Source organism: Pleuronectes platessa, chromosome 15 (genome assembly GCF_947347685.1).
Source record: "Pleuronectes platessa chromosome 15, fPlePla1.1, whole genome shotgun sequence".
NCBI lineage: Eukaryota > Metazoa > Chordata > Actinopteri > Pleuronectiformes > Pleuronectidae > Pleuronectes > Pleuronectes platessa.
Genome location: NC_070640.1, coordinates 21,076,889 through 21,098,306, shown reverse-complemented (window position 1 = coordinate 21,098,306; position 21,418 = coordinate 21,076,889). Strand labels below are relative to the sequence as shown.

The window sequence follows — 21,418 nt, the reverse complement described above, 5'->3', positions numbered from 1 at the left end:
TTCACTGGCCTGGAGTGTTGGAAGTACGTACGATGCTACAGTCCCCTACAATTCTTTCCTTATTTCCCGACTCCCCTCATCTAACTCTAGACAGGGAAACTATTTTCCCAAATTTAACACAAACTTTACTACTTTATGTCATTATTTATGTCATGTGTTATGGGTAATAATTTATAATCAGTATTTTCATAATTTAAGGATAGCTGTGGGGCATTGCTATCATATACAGCAATTCTAAATTATTTTTAATAATTTCTTTCTGAACTACAGTTGTTGGTAATGATTGGCCTATACAGCAGTGGACACAACCCTATTATTATGTAATGAAATGCAGTGTAATTTGGTAAAGAGAATAAGGTTCAGAGTTAAGCAAAGGCATGATTGTCAATAATCTAAGGACGATATTTAACCTAATTTATTACACTAATTTACCTCAAATGTAGCAATTGTAGTATTACAAATTTGAATATGTTTACATTTATACATGCTTGAAAGTAAAACATTTCACTTAAAAGCCTTCAGGCCAAGTTTAAGATTATAGAGTTTTAAGATCAAAGATTTGAGATTTAAGTTAATTACAGAAATGTCTGAAGAATGTTAAGGCAATAGACAGAGCTTTTGTTGGAGAAGAACCAAATGTATACAATATTATATAATCGGCATATAAACAGATATGTAGTTCTCTGTTGGATTAGTACTATTGATTATTTAGATAGGACATATTACTGGACAGAACCCTGTAGTACTCCTCTATAGTTGTTACATGGTGGGATGATCTGACACTATCACTGCAGTTTGCCTAATAACGTAAGATTAATATAACTACTTTAAGACAGTGTACTTTGTCAAGTCCAGCAGAGAAGTCAGCTGTACTCAGAGTCTTACCCTTCATGTATAATCATCTCTGCATTGGATGGTTTGTGTTACTGTAGGTCAATAATAAATCTATTATTAATGATATCCTTAATGCCACAGTTTTTAAGGCAGTTGTTGAAAGAAGTTCACTTTGTTACGCATTAGCACTATGATGCTGTATATTGAGTAAACCATACCAGACATTACCAGACTACTTCCTCATAATGGTTTGAGGTAATAACAACTTACATTTCCTGTGTGAGTAAAAACAAATGTCATGCTATCACCGGCTCAGCTATTTCTCATACAACACGGGTACAATGATACAATGATATTGGTGTCATAAGACACAGCAGGAAAACTGTAATCATACTTACCCAAAATGTTCACCTATCCTATCTGAGGGGTGTAATGTAACTGATGAGCAGGAAAGGTTCTACCCTGTTTCTTTCATGTACTGTACCCAGGTATAATGAGCAGCAAAAGATGATGGAGGGGTCACCTGTTCTCATAGAGCAGCTATGGCCGGGGATTCCAGCTCCAATAGATGCAGCTGTCTTCTATGATGGTAGTTTCATTACCTTCCTTCTCTGGATTCAACAAGTACCATGCATAGGATTCAGCAACATACTTAGTTTAATTAAATGCAACAGAAGAGATCTACTGTGCAGAAAATATTGAGATATAATATGTTGTGATCCTGTCCAATAAAGCACAACCATTACTTTGAAGAAGGATCTGATGTCTACAAATGCTACACATTATATAATTTACAAAAATTATTGTCTTGATCACATTAGTCTTGATGATGAATTTTGATTCTCACACAGGGTTTTTGCACATCTTCAAGGGAAACGTTCATTATACATATGACTCTAACACCAAAAGAGTTGTCTCCACCAACCTTGTCAACGACGTGCTGGAATGCAACAGGGACAAGGAAAACAATGAAATACTGACGGAGAGGACATGATTGAAGGGAAGTGCTCTATGAAGATGATGATGATGATGCTGTGTATCTGCTGTGAGTGTGCACAAGAAGAGTTACAAATCTGTATTTACCAATAACCACAATGTTCCTAATAACAAACTGGTGTTGAATAAAAGGGAAGTGGTTGTGTGTCAATGTGTCATAAAATGTTGTAACAACGGTGTATGTACCTTTTCAGTTTTTTATGTTGTGGTCGTTTTTTATAGTTAAACTAAAATGTGTTTTAAATGTTTTCCTCAAATTTCACAGGATTCTTCTACTCTATAAAGTTGCATCCATGGATTTATGTTTGCATCACTATGACACTGCAATTAATTGGTCACTGATTATGGGGGGGAAATGTTGCTTCATTTACCTGAGACAATCAATTTCACAATAAAATCATTTCTGTTCTTGACAGTTTCCAATATTAGCTAACAGTGACCACACTGTAGCTTTCCACAGTTATGTAGAAAGTGTAGATGGAGTTTTACAGACACATCACACAGCTCTTCCATCACGAACAAAACTAATCAAAATGTATATGCAGGACAGCATCCATAAAGGCGGTGGAAATACATATTTCCATCAAATCGATAATACAAGATTTGATTATCTGCATAGAAAGATTAATATAGTGCTGTATTGCAATAATTCATTTGTTTATATAGATTGGAAATAATAAAGCACCAATAGGAAAACCCTGTGGTACTCTCTGTATTTATCACTTGTAAGGACGATCTGAGTCCATCAGTGCAGGTGTTCAACAGACATTTATCTGTATTATCTATAAACAGAGTGGCAATAGATTAAAATTCCTATGCAATACAATAGCCATATCTGTGAAAGAAAGAACCTATTACATTTTTTCATCAAAGCACGCAGAAATGATTATCGATATTTCCCTCAAAGTGACATTAATAGATGTATTCATAAAGACTACTTGACTTTGTGATATGGTTACTGAATACAGGTTGATGGTTGACAAGGTTGTCCTTGCCTGTCAGAACTTTTATTTTGAAATGTAGTGAAACAGGGATTTTATGATGACTGACGAATCGTGTCCGTGCTTGTTTACGAGGCAACCTGATGTCACAGGCTCGGCAGCGGCAACAACAGCACCAGGGCAGGTGAAGAGGGTTTGTGATTCAAAGGTCCGACTATTGAAGAAAAGAGTAAAGCACATAATCCACAAAAGCACCAAAAAAGCATTATTTGTTTATCTATCAAATCTCTTATTTCAATCACTGGAGAACAACTTTTGTAGATCCAGACGTTTGTTACTGAAAAGAAAATTATTTAATTGTGCCTCTGGGGTTTTTGATTGTATTTTGCAAAATAAAAAAAAAAAGATAAGGGAGGGAATTATGGTACCTTGCCAGATAGAATAAATCTTTGAAACATATTCACATGAATATTTGCAGTTTCTACGATGCTGTTTTGGTGCTTTTTTTTGTAAAACATTTTGTTTTCATTGATATACAATACAACCTCTGTTATACATCGTAAACCTGACGTTTCATCATAATTACAGAGTCTGATTTGGAAAAGTTTTGGTTGGATGAGCAATCACATAGTCGCACTTCCTCTTCAGTCCATAAAAGGAATATTTCCTGAGTCACTTACTCCAGGAGTTTGTTGCTCAACCTGGCCAGTCCCCAGCCTATAAAGCAGCAGCCTCCAGCACAGTGAAGTTCAGTGAATTCAACGAGGAACATGACGACTTTCAACCTGAGCATTCTACTAAGCCTGGCAGCTGCAGTTTACTGTATGCCAATATCACAGGTTACAAATCAAGATGAGAGTTTTGCAGAGGTATGTATGCTTGCTTTTCTGCTTAATGCATGTATACTATTTTACAATATTAGATCAGCACAACTGATGCACATCAGTATGAAGAATCGAACACTTGTATTTTCTTGCAGAACTACCTGAAGACATTTTTCAACCTGACAGAGGAGAGCGGCCCAGCTGTCAGACGAGGGATCAGTCCGGTGACCGAGAAGCTGGCTGAGATGCAAAGATTCTTTGGCCTCCTGGTCACTGGGAACCTGGACACTGATACCATAGCCATGATGAAGAAGCCCCGCTGTGGCGTTCCAGATGTCAACATTGCCAGTTTCTCCATTACTGGAAAAGACTACAAGTGGGAGAAAAACAGCCTAACCTACAGGTGCAGGATCTGAAGAATGTGTTAGAGAGAACTGTGGACACAACTTGTGATGAAACTAAGTATATTCATTTTTTTTCATTGTCCTACAGGATTGAGAACTACACACCTGATATGACCATAGCAGAGGTGGACGACTCCATGGAGAAAGCGCTGCAGGTTTGGGCTAAATTCACTCCCCTGAGATTTACGAGAATCTACAGTGGCACCGCGGACATCATGATCTCCTTCGGCCGTCAATGTGAGTGCAAAAGAAACAGGAGCAGACTCTCTCTCTCTCTCTCTCTCTCTCTCTCTCTCTCTCTCTCTCTGTCAGTTTACTGATAGGTCCTAGAAAGCATCTCAGTTTTTATTAGGTGTTTGCTGAGTCTTGAATCTCATTGGACAGCTGATCTATGATAGCAGGATGCAGAGTATGCTTTTTTTTTTAAACTGTTGTCATTTGTTAGTTTTTACAGGAAACCAGTTGGGGCTTTGTATCTGTATTTGGTTTAGACAATCTGACCTGAATTTGCTCTTACTCAACAGCTCACGGAGATTATTACCCCTTTGACGGCCCTGATGGCACTCTCGCTCACGCCTTCGCCCCGTCTCCTGGCATCGGAGGGGATGCTCATTTTGATGAAGATGAGACTTTCACCTTCCGTTCCAATGCAGGTGAGTTTGCTATGCTTACAGAGAATAGTCTTGCTAACTACTCTATCAGTGTGTTTGACTTGAAGCTGTAACTCACCTGTAAATCTGGGGTTTTGTTGTAGGCTACGTCCTCTTCATGGTAGCTGCCCATGAGTTTGGCCATTCCCTGGGCTTGGCTCACTCTAACGATGCTGGTGCACTCATGTACCCTGTCTACACATACAGAAACCCTGAAACCTTTGTTCTACCCCATGATGATGTCAACGGCATCCAGTCTCTCTATGGTTAGTATTAGCTGGATCACAAATACTTCACTGATGCACACAAAAGTCGCTGAGTTCACATGCAATATAACACTGGTTTTTATTTTACCTCCAGGTCAAAACCCTGATCCTAAGGGTCCTAACCCAGAACCCACATCCCCCACCACCCCTGATGCCTGTGATTCAACCATGGTCTTGGATGCTGTTGTCACCGTGAGAGGAGAGATGTTATTCTTCAAGGACAGGTAGCTGAATGCTCAAATATCTGAATGCAACAATATTTTCCCCCCCACTGAGAATCTTGCCTGGGAGCTGATTTGTGATTTGAATGTGCATTCTTAGCTTCATGTGGCGTAGCCACCCCCAGAGCACCACACCTCGGCAGTTTCTCATCGCAAACTTTTGGCCTGATGCCCCAGACAGTATCGATGCTGCGTATGAGAGTCATCACTTAGACAGGGTGTTTGTCTTTAAAGGTATGTGTTCCTTGTGTCCACCTAGAGCTCCTATTATCTTGCACTGTTTTCAAGTCAAGATCATTTATCTTTATTCATGTTCCCTGAAAAATATTTTCTTTTGATTTTTCACTACCGCAGGTCGCAAAGTTTGGGCGTTCAGGGGCTATGACCTTGTACAAGGCTATCCAAAGTCAATCTCTAGTTTCGGTTTGCCCAAAACCCTGGAGAAAGTTGACGCTGCTCTTTACGATGTGCACTCTGGCAAGACTCTGTTCTTTGTCGGCAGAACTTACTACAGGTGTGTTCAGTTATTTCGGTGCCTTAGATAGGATGTTCATGCTAATCTTTAAATAGTGAATCATTCTAATACCCGTCTGTTCCTTCAGTTATGATGAAGCCGAGAAGACTATGGACCAGGGACTCCCTAAACATGTTGATCAGACTTTCTTTGGACTGACCAGCAAGGTCACTGCAGCTTTCCAGTACCAAGGTGAGTCGCAATTCAAGCTCATTCATACTTTTCCAAGACAAGATGAAAATGTTGAGAGTTCCTGAGTCTTTCCACACTTTGCCTGAAACAGGAACTAACAATCCACTATCTTTGCTCTGCAGGTTTTAGTTACATCTACAGTGGACCCTTCATGTTCGAGTACAGCATGAGAAGCGGAAAACTGTTCCGCACTCTCGGTAACAGCTACTTCTTACAATGCACTAACTACTAGACCCCTTTACCTATGCTGTTAATGTAGCTCCTCTGCAAGAAAATGAAGGCACCAAAGATGAAGCAAAACATCCACGATTTGTAATTTAAATATTTTATAATATGTAATTATATTGTTACACCTTAATGGGTATACTGGCTTCATGTATTTTCCCAGAAAAGCACCTTGTTTTTTTAAAAGCTTTTTTAAATTATCATTTTGTGATTTCAGTTACAATTTTTTTCATATTTTTTATTATATTCATTGTTTTAGTATTGCTGTTGAGTTCAATGAAGTTTAACCAAATTTATGTATTCAGGAAGTTTACAAAACTGTGACACGGTCAAAATGTATTGGTGCGTGAATAAAAAATCGTATATATATTTGGATTGTGTTTGTTGTTATTAAGAATGTACATCAATATTTGCCATGAGCTTCCTTTATATATATACATTGTTATACTTTACACTTAGTCAGTCAAATACACTATTATGGCTGGGTACAATTTATTAGAGATATAAAATATTTAGTGTTATATTTTGAGTTTGTTCTTCATGAGACCCTCCAGCACCAGGATCAGCTCCAGGACAAGGTCATAGTCCAGTAGAGACACAGGCTGATGCTCATCAAGAGCTGCCTCCCATTTTGATCTTCAAACATAAGAACAAATGAGGGGATTAGGAACAGAAACTCCAGTGATAATTCAAATCAAATCAAATATTATTCGTATAGCCCATATTCACAAATCACAATTTGTCTCATAGGGCTTTAACAAGGTGTGACATCATCTGACATTAACCCTTAACAAGAGTAAGGAAAAACTATCCCCAAAACAGTGTAAACAGACCAGGAAACCTCAGAGAGAGCCACATGAGAGGGATCCCTCTCCCACGATGGACACAAGTGCAATAGATGCCACGTGTATTGAAAACATCAGCAAAATAAGATTATTTACAACATTGATTAGAAGAAGCAGTGTGTAGCATAATGGAAATTAAATGAATTGAGGAGTTATTGTCAGAAATGGTGGAGTATCTTTAGCAGACATATTGTATATCAAGCAGTCTGGTTGAAAATAATAGTCCAAGATCAGCTGCTGTTACAATCAGGATCCACCACTACAATCAGATATCACCATAGTCCACAATCCATCAACATGATCCAGTGCCGCCATCAGGACCCACCATCAGCTGCCAATTCGATCAGCGTCCGACACCACTATCCACGATCAGTTGGCAACTCCGCCAATACGATCTCGATCTCTGAGAAGAAAGAAGTTATGCCAGTAATATGGATGATAAGACATAAATGTCTATAATGTGATAATGAGGGAGAATAGGAAAGAGAAGCTCCATTTGTCATGTGTCCCCCGACATTCTGGACCTATAGCAACGTAACTAAGAGCAGGTCCAAGACAAGCCTGAACCAGCTTTAACTATGAGCTTTATCATATATAAAGGTTTTAAGCCTACTCTTAAACGTACAGATGGTGTCTGCCTCCCAATCTCAAAGTGGGAGATGATTCCACAGGAGAGTAGCTTGAAAGCTGAAAGCTCTGGCTCCTACTCTACTTTTAGAGACTTTGGAGACAACAAATAAGCCTGAATTCTGGTAGTGCAGTCATCTAGTGGAGTGATATGGTACTATGAGCTCTTTAAGGTATGATGAGGCCATATTATTAAGAGCCTTGTAGGCGAGGAACATAATTTTAAATTCTATTCTAAATGTTATACACAAAAATATACAGCAGAGTCAATATCGGTCACTACCGCTTCAATCACTCAATCAATAAATAAAACTTTATTTGTATAGCCAATATTCAGTCCTCCGAAAAACTACCAAAAAACCTCAGAGACAGCCACATGTGAGTGATCCTGATCCAGCATGGGCACTGCATAAAGCGTCTAAGGGCTTGTGAACATAAGAACTGTACCATTTAGCAATGGAAGAAGGTGGACGGGTCTGATAAAGCACTTCACTTAACATTTATGCAGACCTTCAGCCTTTCATGGCATTAGGCAGGTGGTTTTAATGTTGTTGCTGGTCAGTGGTATGAATTCAGTCTGTCAGCTTAGGCTGACTATCAGTCTGAGTTAGAAAAATCTAGTTGTGAAAATCATATCAAGTGAGCCATCAATAATTTTCATCAAACAGACAATAAGTGGAATTAGTTGGAAGTTTTGATGGATCCAACTGGCCAACAAATTTAGATTTCTGTTTGTATGACAGACAGATCTACATGCTGAGGTTGCTGCAGTAATGTGGCATATCATAGATCACATAAGCAAAGGAGGACTGGTCACCAAAAACAAATGCAGTCACTGCTAGCTGGTAGAAGGCTCTGTATTAGCACTTATTATTAAATATCTAAGGAGTAATTTTATTTTATGTTAATGAAATGATGGTCCCCCTTTTGCTTTGTTCTGTCAGGTGTGTGTATTTATGTTAATGAAGAGCTATTTAAAAGGTATGTCGTTGTCCCTTTAAAGTCCCAACATTGTTTGTTGTTTCCTAAAATGTCTTATTTTTTTCCAAAAGAGAGATGTCTGCATAAACCACAACACAGACAGGGTCCTGTGTATAGAGTTCTGTAGCTCGTATCTACAGACTAAAATGAGCTGAATTTTTTTCTGATTTTTGCAGTGTGTTGACCTGACTCCCATTGCTCTAGGTCCTCGGGAAAGGGTTTCGAGAATAAGCCTGTCTATACCATATAGACCCGTATGTGTGTGTGTCTGTACATAAAAACCCAACAATTCATGGAGAAATTTTCACCAAAGCGACACACTATATGAAATAGCTTTATTACAATATTAAGTCTTGCCTGAAGATGGTTGCCTCTGTTTGGTGCGTTGTCTCTGCTGCAATGTGTCCTTTTGTGATGACTGTACTGATACGACTGTGAAAACCAAATATCTCTAAAAGTCTAACTAAAGTCTAGAATATTTTTTAGGGGAGCTATAGGTAAACATTGTCTGTAGGTTTGTCATTTGATTGTTCCTATAACAAACTGATTAGAGCAGCTTTGAAAAAATTTAAATACCTCACAGAACTACAGACAGATTCTAGCTGAGGTGTGTGTATAGATCTGATAAATCCTTGTTGTATTGGACAAAATAAATTGTATTCTTCTGTTTGTGTCTGGGGATGAGACTCTGGGTGTTACTGGGCTTGAAATGTACAGGTGTGTGAAGAACATTCGGAGGTCTCTTCAGTTTTGTTTCTTTGATGGGACATGAAACATCTTTAAGAAACACAAGCAAAACCAGTTGCCCTTGAACACGTGTACAGCTCCTGGAGTTATTATTGGAAACCTCAGCAGCAGTGTTGGGACTCTATGGACAAAATTCAGATGAAGTTTGGGTCAACAAGAAGATTCCCTGATCGGTTGTTTTCAAAAAAATGTATCAAACAGGCTCAGAGTTAAGCAAAGGCATGATTGTCAATAATTTAAGGACAATAACTAACCAAATGTATTACATTCATTTACCTAAAATGTTACAATTGCAGTATTAAAAATTTGAAAATGTGTACATTTATACATTCTTGAAAATGAAACATTTCAATTTAGAAGCCTTCAGGGCAAGTTTAAGATGACAGAGATTTAAGATTAAAGATTTGAGATTTAGGTTTAAGATTACAGAAATGTCTGAAGAATGTTAAGACAATAGACAGAGCTTCTGTTGGAGAAGAACCAAATGTATACAATATTATATAATCGGCATATAAACAGATATGTAGTTCTGTGTTGGATTAGTACTAATGATTATTTAGATAGGAAATCTTAAAGTACAGAAATCGGTGGTACTCCCCTTTAGTTGTTACATGGTGGGATGATCTGACACTATCACTGCAGTTTGTCTAATAACAATAGACTAATATAACTACTTTAAGACAGTGTACTTTGTCAAGTCCAGCAGAGAAGTCAGCTGTACTCCGAGTCTTACCCTTCCTTGATAATCGTCTCTGCATTGGATGGTTTGTGTTACTGTAGGTCAATAATAAATCTATAAAGGTCCATGTACTTATTAATTATATCCTTAATGCCAACGTTTATAGGGCAGTTGTTGAAAGAAGTTCACTTTGTTACGCATTGGCACTATGATGCTGTATATTGAGTAAACCATGCATGACGTTACCAGACTACTTCCTAATAATTGTTTTGAGGTAATAACAACTTACATTTCCTGTGTGAGTAAAAACAAATGTAATGTTGTCACTGACTAAGCTATTTATCATACAACAAGGGTACAATGATATTGGTGTCATAAGACACAGCAGGAAAACTGTAACCATACTTACCCAAAATGTTCACCTATCCTATCTGAGGAGTGTATTGTAACTGATGAGCAGGAAAAGTTCTACCCTGTTTCTTTCATGTACTGTACCCAGGTATAATGAGCAGGAAAAGATGATGGAGGGGTCACCTGTTCTCATAGAGCAGCTGTGGCCGGGGATTCCAGCTCCAATAGATGCAGCTGTCTTCTATGATGGTAGTTTCATTACCTTCCTTCTCTGGATTCAACAAGTACCATGCATAGGATTTCAACAACATACTTAGTTTAATTAAATGCAACAGAAGAGATCTACTGTGCAGTTCTGACTGACTCTGTGGTAATAGATTGATATTCAGCTCAAATATAATATGTTGCATTCCTGGCCAATAAAGCACAAGCATTACTTTGAAAAAGGATCTGATGTCTAAAAATGCTACACATTATATAATTTACAACATTATACTCTTGATTCACATTATTCTTGATGATGAATCTTGATTCTTCCACACGGTTTTTGCACATCTTCAAGGGAAACGTTCATTATACATATGACTCTAACACCAAAAGAGTTGTCTCCACCAACCTTGTCAACGACGTGCTGGAATGCAACAGGGACAAGGAAAACAATGAAATACTGACGGAGAGGACATGATTGAAGGGAGGTGCTCTATGAAGATGATGGTGATGATGCTGTGTATCTGCTTTGAGTGTACACAAGAAGAGTTACAAATCTGTATTTACCAATAACCACAATGTGTTAAGGCCAAGCTTCGGACACAAAGGCAGAGACAGAGGCTGAGGCAGAAGTAAGGTAAAATATAATTTATTGGAAGTCCAATAATAAGGGCAGGCAGGCAGGCAGGGGGGCAGGCAGGCAAGCAGGCAGGCAGGGGCTGGAGTCGGGGCAATAGTCCAGCTGCTGGTCCTGGGCAGGGAGACAGAGGAAGTCAGACAGGGAATGAACAGGACCTTTACGGAAATCTTAATATTTGGCTGCGACAACTGACTGTAACTTAGTCTATAGTCCGGCGCCAACTGAGAGCAGGAGTGGAGCTTATATAGGCAGCTGGATAATTAAGACCCCAGCTCCAGCACACCAGGACCTCATCTGCAATTAGCGACGCCCCCTGCACACACAAGCAAGAGAGAGAGAGAGAGAAAGAGAGAAACTAGAAGGCAGGTGAGGCAGGGGCCATGACACAATGTTCCTAATGACAAACTGGTGTTGAATAAAAGGGAAGTGGTTGTGTGTTAACGTGTCATAAAATGTTGTAATAAGGGCGTATGTACCTATATTTTTTTATGTTGTGGTCGTTTCTAAGAGTTAAAACTAAAATATATTCTAAATGTTTTCCTAGAATTTCACAATGAGATAGAGTCTTTCTTAATAATACTCAGGATCCGTCTACTCCATTAAGTTGCATCCATGTATTTAATGGATTTATGTTTGCATCACTATGACACTGTAATTAATTAGTCACTGATTATGGGAGGGAAATGGAAATATATATATATTTTCTATCATTTAAAAAATGAATTGTTGGATATTTTATTAACACATGCTAATTCCTTCTGAGTGTCTGTGTTTGCAGCTGTTGCTTCTTTTTCCTGAGAAAATACATTTCAAAATAAAATAATTTCTGTTCTTGACAGTTTCCAATATTAGCTAACAGTGACCACACTGTAGCTTTCCACAGTTATGTAGAAAGTGTAGATGGAGTTTTACAGACACATCACACATAAAAAAAACATACAAAACTAATCAAAATGTATATGCAGGACAGCATCCATAAAGGAGGCGGAAATACATTTTTCCATCAAATCGATAATACAAGATTATTCTTCTGCATAGAAAAATGAATATAGTGATGTATTTTAATAATTAATTTGCTTATATAGATTGGAAATAATAAAGAACCAAGAGGAAAACCCTGTGGTACTCTCTTTATTTATCACTTGGAAGGATAATCTGAGTCCATCAGTGCAGGTTGCCTTTGTTCCATCACACAAAAATAACAACTTAAAGACAGTGTATTTTACTAAATCAAACAAAATGGTCAGCAGTCATGTCTGATCAAAATGAAAACAATTTAGTTATTTCATGTCTGTGAGCCTTAAATTACACGCACAAGTCGGGATCTGTGGAGTGGCAGGTTGTATAGGTGTGTTCAACAGACATTTATCTTTATTATCTATAAACAGAGTGGCAATACATCATCATTCGTATTCAATACAATAGCCATATGTGTGAAAGAAAGAACCTATTTAATTATTTTATCAAAGCACAGCAGAAATGATTATCGATATTTCCCCATAAGTGCCACACATTAATAGATGTATTCATAAAGGCTGCTTAACAAGGTTTCCCTTGCCTGTCAGAACTTATATTTTAAATATTTTATGTAGTGAAAAAGGGATTTTATGATGACTGACAAATCGTGTCTGTGCTCGTTTACAAGGCAACGTGATGTCACAGGCTCGGCAGCGGCAACAACAGCATCAGGGCAGGTGAAGAGGGTTTGTGATTCAAAGGTCCGACTATTGAAGAAAAGAGTAAAGCATATAATCCACAAAAGCACCAAAAATGCACTAAAATGAATTCATATATTCAATGGGGAAGGTTCTACTGTAATGATACACAACAAATGAGAAAAAGCTGTTGTTACCTGAAAACTCATTCGTTTTATATTGTTATCTAGATCCATAGACAACATTCAGTGTAGTGCACAATAAATGCTTGTTCAGTTGCTGCCTCTGTCAAGGATGTTATATTTCAGATATTGATCATTTGTTTATCTATCATTTCTCTTATTTCAATCACTAGAGAACAATTTTTTAATTACTTTTGTAGATCCAGTCTTTTGCTAAAAAAATACTTAATTATGTAATTGGTCCACTTGGGTTTTTGATTATATTTTGCAATATTTAATTTTTGCAATAAGTTAAGGGAGGAATTATGGTACTTTCCCAGTGAGGATACATTTTAGACACATATAAACGATGAAAACATCTACCCTCCCTCAGTCGTTCCATTTTTATTTACTTTTGAATGCACATACTGTTTGTACTTTTGTCTTTATATGCTTCTTTTTTTTGTACAACATTTTGTTTACATTGATATACAATACAATCTCTGTTATACATCGTAAACCTGATGTTTCATCATATTTAAAGAGTCTGTTTTGTAAAATTTTGGGTTGGATGAGCAGTGATACAATCACACTTCTTCTTCTGTAGATTAAAAGGAATATTGCCTGAGTCACTTACTCCAGAATTTAGCTGCTCAACCTGGCCAGTCCCCAGCCTATAAAGCAGCAGCCTCCAGCACAGTGAAGTTCAGTGAATTCAACGAGGAACATGACGACTTTCAAACTGAGCATTCTACTAAGCCTGGCAGCTGCAGTTTACTGTATGCCAATATCACAGGTTACAAATCAAGATGAGAGTTTTGCAGAGGTATGTATGCTTGCTTTTCTGCTTAATGCATGTATACTATTTTACAATATTAGATCAGCACAACTGATGCACATCAGTATGAAGAATCGAACACTTGTATTTTCTTGCAGAACTACCTGAGGACATTTTTCAACCTGACAGAGGAGAGCGGCCCAGCTGTCAGACGAGGGATTAGTCCGGTGACCGAGAAGCTAGCTGAGATGCAAAGATTCTTTGGCCTCCAGGTCACTGGGAACCTGGACACTGATACCATAGCGATGATGAAGAAGCCCCGCTGTGGCGTTCCAGATGTCAACATCGCCAGTTACTCCATTACTGGAAAAGACAACAAGTGGGAGAAAAACAGCCTAACCTACAGGTGCAAGAGCTGAAGAATGTGTTCGAGCGAACTGAGAGCACAACTTGTGATGATCTCATTATATTCAGTTTTTTCATTGTCCTACAGGATTTAGAACTACACACCTGATATGACCATAGCAGAGGTGGACGACTCCATGGAGAAAGCGCTGCAGGTTTGGGCTAAATTCACTCCCCTGAGATTTACGAGAATCTACAGTGGCACCGCGGACATCATGATCTCCTTCGAACGTCAATGTCAGTGCAAGAGAAAGCAGACTCTCTCTCTCTCTCTTTCTCTCTCTCTCTGTTTAATGATAGGTCCTAGAAAGCATCTCAGTTTTTATTAGGTGTTTGATGAGTCTTGAATCTCATTGGTCAGCTGATCTATGATAGCAGGATGCAGAGGATGCTTTTTTTTGTTAGTTTTGACAGGAAACCAGTTGGTGCTTTGTATCTGTATTTGGTTTAGAAAATCTGACCAGAATTTTCTCCCAATTGCCAGCTCATGGAGATAATAGCCCCTTTAGCCCCTATCGCTCACGCCTTCCCCCCGTCTCCTGGCCTCGGAGGGGATGTTCATTTTGATGATGATGAGACGTTCACCTTCCGTTCCAACGCAGGTGAGTTTGCTATTCATACAGAGAATAGTCTTACTAACTGCTCTCTCAGTGTGTTTGACTTGAAGCTGTAACTCACCTGTAAATCTGGGGTTTTGTTGTAGGCTACGTCCTCTTCATGATAGCTACCCATGAGTTCGTCCACTCCCTGGGCTTGGCTCACTCTAACGATGCTGGTGCACTCATGTACCCTGTCTACACATACAGAAACCTTGAAACCTTTGTTCTACCCCGTGATGATGTCAACGGCATCCAGTCTCTCTATGGTTAGTTTTAGCTGGATCACAAATACTTCACTGATGCACACAAAAGTCACTGAGTTCACATGCAATATGACATTGGTTTTTATTTTACCTCCAGGTCCAAACCCCGATAAGGATCCTAACCCTGGACCCACATCCCCCACCACCCCTGATGCCTGTGATTCAACCATGGTCTTGGATGCTGTTGTCACCTTGAGAGGAGATATGTTATTCTTCAAGGACAGGTAGCTGAATGCTCAAATATCTGATTGCAACAATATTTTTTCCCCCACTGAAGATCTGGCCTTTGAGCTGATTTATGATTTGGATGTGCATTCTTAGCCTCATGTGGCGTAGCCACCCCCAGAGCACAACGACTCTGCAGTTTCTCATCGCAAACTTGTGGCCTGATGCCCCAGACAGTATCGATGCTGCGTATGAGAGTCATCACTTAGACAGGGTGTATGTCTTTAAAGGTATGTGTTGCTTGTGTCCACCTAGAGCTCCTATTATCTTGCACTGTTCTCAAGTCAAGATCATTTATCTTTATTCATGTTCATTGAAAAATATTTCTTTGGATTTTTCACTTCTGCAGGTCGCCAAGTTTGGGCGTTCAGCGGCTATGACCTTGTACAAGGCTATCCAATGTCAATCTCCAGTTTCGGTTTGCCCAAAACCCTGGAGAAAGTTGACGCTGCTCTCTACGATGTGCACTCTGGCAAGACTCTGTTCTTTGTCGGCAGAACTTACTACAGGTGTGTTCACAGTAATTTCGGAGCCTTAGGTAGGATGTTTATGCTAATCTTTAAATAGTGAATCATTCTAATACCCGTCTGTTCCTTCAGTTATGATGAAGCCGAGAAGACTATGGACCAGGGACTCCCCAAACATGTTGATCAGACTTTCTCTGGACTGATCAACAAGGTCACTGCAGCTTTCCAATACAGAGGTGAGTCGCAATTCAAGCTCATTCATACTTTTCCAAGACAAGATGAAAATGTTGAGAGTTCCTGAGTCTTTCCACACTTTGCCTAAAACAGGAACTAACATCCACTATCTTTGCTCTGCAGGTTTTAGTTACATCTACAGTGGACCCTTCATGTTCGAGTACAGCATGAGAAGCGGAAAATTGTTACGCACGCTCGGTAACAGCTACTTCTTACAATGCACTAACTACTAGACCCCTTTACCTATTATTTATTATATTCACTGTTTAAGTATTGCGTTCAATGAAGTTTAACCGAATTTATGTATTCAGGATGTTTACAAAACCTTGACACGGTCAAGATGTATTGGTGCGTGAATAAAAAATAAATAAATTCATATATATTTTGATTGAGTTTTGTTGTTATTAAGAAAGTACATCAATATTTGCCATGAGCTTCCTATATATATATATATATTGTTGTAATTTACAATTAGTAAGTCAAATACACTGTTATGGATGGGCACAATTTATTAGACATATCTTTCATCAAAAGAAGTTTTTAAAATAGACATTAATATTTGGAGTTTGTTCTTCATGAGACCCTCCAGCACCAGGATCAGCTCCAGGCCCCAGGTCATAGTCCAGTAGAGACACAGGTGCTGATGCTCATCAAGACCTGCTTCCCATTCTGATCCTCAAACATTAAAACAAATAAGGGGATGAGGAACATAAACTCCAGTGATAATTCAAATCAAATCAACATTATTTGTATAGCCCAAATTCACAAATCACAATTGGTCTCATAGGGCTTTAACAAGGTGTGACATCATCTGACCTTAACCCTTAACAAGAGTAAGGAAAAACTATTAAAAAAAACATTTTAACAGGGTAAAAAGACGAGGATACCTCAGAGAGAGCCACATGTATTTACAACATTGATTAGAAGAAACAGTTTGTAGCATAATGGAAACTAGGGCTACGTTGTAGCACTAACGGGCCAGAGCACAGGCAATTTCAAGCCTGTTGCGGTTGGTGAAGAGAGAGGCCTGTGGCTAGCTTCCTGTGTGGTCTAGCATATCTGTCCAAGAGACTTATTTCTTTGTCATGAAAAGACACATGTCTCTTTCAATTTTTGTAAATGTCGGCCTATCGTAGTGGCGGGGGTGCCTTTTAGGGGGCGCTAGAGAGTGATTTTGCCACGCCCATTCCTTAAAACCATCTGAATGTCTGCGGGTGGGGCTGTTTCTACACACAAGTAGTTTGAGGGAGATGGACCCATAAACACGGAAGTTACAGTAATTTTGTGTGTTATGGTGAGCTGATGAACTTTGATGCCACGCCATTAATAATCCGCATGATGAAAAGTCACAGTAATCGTATACCTACATTATCAATGTCTTGAGACCCATTTGACACAGTCAGGCATAGTTTGGCAAAGTGGATGAGGAGGAATACTTCAAAGTGTTAGACGTTACAAAAAACATGACATTTCCTGTTGCCACCAGGGGGCGCTGTGATTTTAAGTCACGATTTCTGAATAGATGTCCTCAATCGCGACTCTTGTCTTACTTGGACTCGATTGGAGCAAATATGTCCAAGATACAGAAGCTTGTGTTTTGATGGCGTGTAATCAAAGTTTGACGCCACGCCACGGTCACACGGTATGACGAAAAGTTGAAGTTTTGATAACTTTAGATCTCCATCTTGTTGTGATGACACTCGTCTAAATTTTAAGTTGATTTGACAAAAGCTCTACGACCAGTACATCAGAGTAAAAATGTGCAATATGTTGAGCTATTTTGCCACGCCCATTTCCGAATTCTCCACTGCGTAAGATCTATCGTTATGCAGTGGAGAAAATACTGTATCCTGCTGGCTATGCTACACTACTAAGTTTGGGGAAAAGTGATTTAGCATAATTTTGGTAAATATTCTCTATTAGACATATTCAATAACTTCTGTCTAATTCTGTATATTCTCACCAAAATCACATCACTTCAAGGCTTCAAGGTTAAAGAGATTCTGATTTAAATTCAACAAAATTGGGAAATACATTTTCTGTTGTTTCGCATAACCATCAAGGGTCTCCTTGTGTTTGACGTGTAGTTGGGTCCAATACTATTTCTTAAACAACTTTGAGGCCCTTGAAACGAAATACATTTTCCAAACAAAGTACTGTAGCATAGCCATCAGGACTTCCTGGTGTCATGATTCTGGTGAGAATATACAGTATTATACCGAATTACTTGAATAAAATTCATAATAAATATTTCCCAAAATTATACAAAATCACCTTTTCCCAAACTTAGTACTGTAGCATAGCCAAAAGGACTCCCTGGACCTAGGACGTGATTTTGGTGAGAATATACAGTATTACAGTTAAGTTATTGAAGAGTTTCCATAATAACTATTTCCCAAAATTATGCTAAATCACCTTTTCCCAAACTTAGTACTGTAGCATAGCCAGAAGGACTCCATGGACATGTGAAGTGATTTTGGTGTGAATATACAGTATTACAGTGAAGTTATTTAATAATCTATCCCAAACATTTTAAAAATATATTTTTTCAAAATTAAATACTGTAGCATAGACAGCAGGACTCCCTGGACCTGTGACATGATATCGGTGAGAATATACAGTAATAGAGTGAAGTTATTGACAATTTTTTCTCTGTAGATGGTCCCTGCGCAGTCGTTTCACAGCAGGCTGTACATAGACACCAATGTCCTGTTTCCATCACAGAGGACGAATCATATTGATGATAACTTACCTGTAGCCCGTTGTCTACCTCACTAGGGTGGGAATAATGCAGTTTGTTCTTTAACAACGTTTCGCATATGACTTATTGATCCATGAAGTCCGAAGCTGTGAATATCTTGTCGTGCTCTCTCATTTTAGTTTGTTGATTTCAGTCTTTTTGTTTATAGTGTTTTCTGTTTCCTGTTTATTTTGTAGTCTCGCTTCCTTGTGTGTGTTTTCAGCTTCTCGTGTGTCTTCACTTCCTGTCTGTGATTGTCTGCCCCAGTCCTCATGTGTTACACCTGTGTTCAATTGCCCCTGCCTTCCTGGTGTGTGTATATAAGTCTCTGTGCTTCCCTTTGTCCTCTGTCGGATCGATTGGTCTTCTACCCGCTGTCGTTCAAGGTGATGTTGTCTCCTGCTGTCCTGTCTGCTTTCCCGTCCTGATCTCTCGTGTTCCCTGTGCGCCTTGCTGCTCAGCTTCTATTCTCTGTGTCCCTAGTGTACCTGTGTTTTCTTCCTATTGTTCTTGTATCTCCAGTTTTCACCCTTTAGTGTTATCCAGTCTGTCTACCCCTTTAGTGTAATGTTTTGTTTTTGTCTAGTTAAAGACTCTTTATATTAAATATTATTTGTTAAAACCTCTGCATCCTGGGTCCATCTACTTCTACTAAACCTGACATCTTTCCAAAATTACTGCATACGACGTAAATACCAAAGGCAGAACATGAAAGGAGCAGAGTAGGAGACACTACCCATTCAAAGAATAAATGCTGTTTAATCTTCAGAAAAACTCATATCCTATGTATATGTTTAAAATAAACGTTATATGTATGTTCATGTGACTAAATCGCAGGGGTGAGGAAACCGACACACCCTCAAAGGGAGGGGGAGGGGCCGGCCTAGGGGCGGGCATTGATGACATGCAGCACCTGATTGTTCGATGGGCGTGTGATCAAAAGTCCAACCTGTCACTTTGACATATAATGTCCCTCTTTTCTCTTTAACTCCAAAACGATCACGATCTCTGATTTACGAAACACCACCAAGATCCACGATGTGCAGCTGCGGTCCTGGATCTGCAAATAATAAAGTACAAGGACTCCAGGAAAGAAGTCAAGTCAGTAATATGGATGATAAAACACCAATGTCTATAATGTGATAAAGAGGGAGAAGAGGAAAGAGAAGCTCCATGTGTACCCCGACATTCTAGTCTAGAATGTCTGCTATAGAATCTAGACCTATAGAAGCTTAACTAAGAGCAGGTCCAAGACAAGCCTGAATCAGCTTTAACTATGAGCTTTATCATATGTAAAGGTTTTAAGCCTACTCTTAACAGAGGGTGTCTTCCTATCGAACTGAAACTTAGGCATGATTCCACAGGGGGATCAGTTATGATGAAGCCGAGAAGACTATGGACAAGGGACTCCCCAAACATGCTGATCAGACTTTCTCTGGACTGACCAGCAAGGTCACTGCAGCTTTCCAATACAGAGGTGAGTCGCAATTCAAGCTCATTCATACTTTTCCAAGACAAGATGAAAATGTTGAGAGTTCCTGAGTCTTTCCACACTTTGCCTAAAACAGGAACTAACATCCACTCTTTGCTCTGCAGGTTTTAGTTACATCTACAGTGGACCCTTCATGTTCGAGTACAGCATGAGAAGCGGAAAATTGTTACGCACGCTCGGTAACAGCTACTTCTTACAATGCACTAACTACTAGACCCCTTTACCTATTATTTATTATATTCACTGTTTAAGTATTGCGTTCAATGAAGTTTAACCGAATTTATGTATTCAGGATGTTTACAAAACCTTGACACGGTCAAGATGTATTGGTGCGTGAATAAAAAATAAATAAATTCATATATATTTTGATTGAGTTTTGTTGTTAAGAAAGTACATCAATATTTGCCATGAGCTTCCACAGGGAGACGAGCTTGAGAGAGCTGGCTAAGACTTTTGGGCCTAACGCCGGGTTCACACCGGACACCGAAGCAACGTGTAAGCGCTAATCCCTAGCGCAGCGGCGCTTGGCTGTTCACACCGGACGCGGTAGCGACGCCGAAGAGCCACTCATTACTAATATTATCACATACTTCTGCTGTTATCAGCCTACAGTAAAAACGTTTTTTTGCTCCGTTCAATGTCGGGTGTCGAGGGTAAATTACGTATTTTCCACTCAAGCCTATGGGGAGAGTACGTAGCCCCCCCCCTCTCTTTTTATCTATGTGGCTGTAGTGGATGGGCAGAGGGGGACATTTAATAATGTGATTGGTAAAATTGGTAAAATTAAAACTCCAGGACAACAGAAGTGGAATACAAAGTATGGGATGCATATTTGATCATTTATATCATAAAATGTCATCAATACCGTTTCAAATTTTCAATGCGTTTCCTGAAGCGATACGCTCGCGGCGAGAAAAACAAATAGACTCGGTGCCGAAATGATCGCTTCACGGCGCTAGGCACTGTTGGTGAAGCGCTTCAGCGTGTGTATGTCAGATAACAGGGCTGGAGAGTCTATCTCAAGTATATATTTCCCCAGCATATGATATCATATGATTGGTTACATCATTAATAAGTCACAATCAAGTCAGGAAATGATGTCATGCATAGTTTAAAAATAAATCTTATGATATCTTTGCATCACATAGACACGCCCGGGCTTAAACCAAGAAATAGTTTATGATCATGTGTTGGAATGACATCATCATGATGTCACTAAATGAAATGGCTTCATCACTATATTAACTCGGTTCGT

General features: G+C 39.0%; 1 protein-coding gene and 1 pseudogene across 1 annotated transcript; both read left to right on the top strand.

The window, feature by feature from the left end:
• Nucleotides 1–3,479: 3,479 nt before the first annotated feature.
• LOC128456887 (collagenase 3) lies at nt 3,480–6,436 on the top strand. Its single transcript, XM_053441294.1, has 10 exons — nt 3,480–3,640; nt 3,751–3,998; nt 4,088–4,236; nt 4,524–4,652; nt 4,754–4,915; nt 5,010–5,139; nt 5,237–5,370; nt 5,491–5,650; nt 5,739–5,842; nt 5,965–6,436. The coding sequence occupies exons 1-10, from the start codon at nt 3,542–3,544 to the stop codon at nt 6,072–6,074; spliced, it is 1,425 nt and encodes a 474-aa protein (XP_053297269.1). The 5' UTR covers nt 3,480–3,541; the 3' UTR covers nt 6,075–6,436.
• A 7,183-nt stretch (nt 6,437–13,619) lies between these two features.
• LOC128456886 (collagenase 3-like) lies at nt 13,620–16,175 on the top strand (annotated as a pseudogene).
• Nucleotides 16,176–21,418: the final 5,243 nt, after the last annotated feature.

What these genes read in the sequence shown, in the direction of transcription:
- LOC128456887 (XM_053441294.1), top strand. Translation starts at nt 3,542, where the DNA reads ATGACGACTTTCAACCTGAGCATTCTACTAAGCCTGGCAGCTGCAGTT. An exon ending in AAGATGAGAGTTTTGCAGAG is followed by an intron (nt 3,641 to 3,750) that starts GTATGTATGCTT and finishes ATTTTCTTGCAG; the next exon opens with AACTACCTGAAGACATTTTT. An exon ending in CGGCATCCAGTCTCTCTATG is followed by an intron (nt 4,916 to 5,009) that starts GTTAGTATTAGC and finishes TTTTACCTCCAG; the next exon opens with GTCAAAACCCTGATCCTAAG.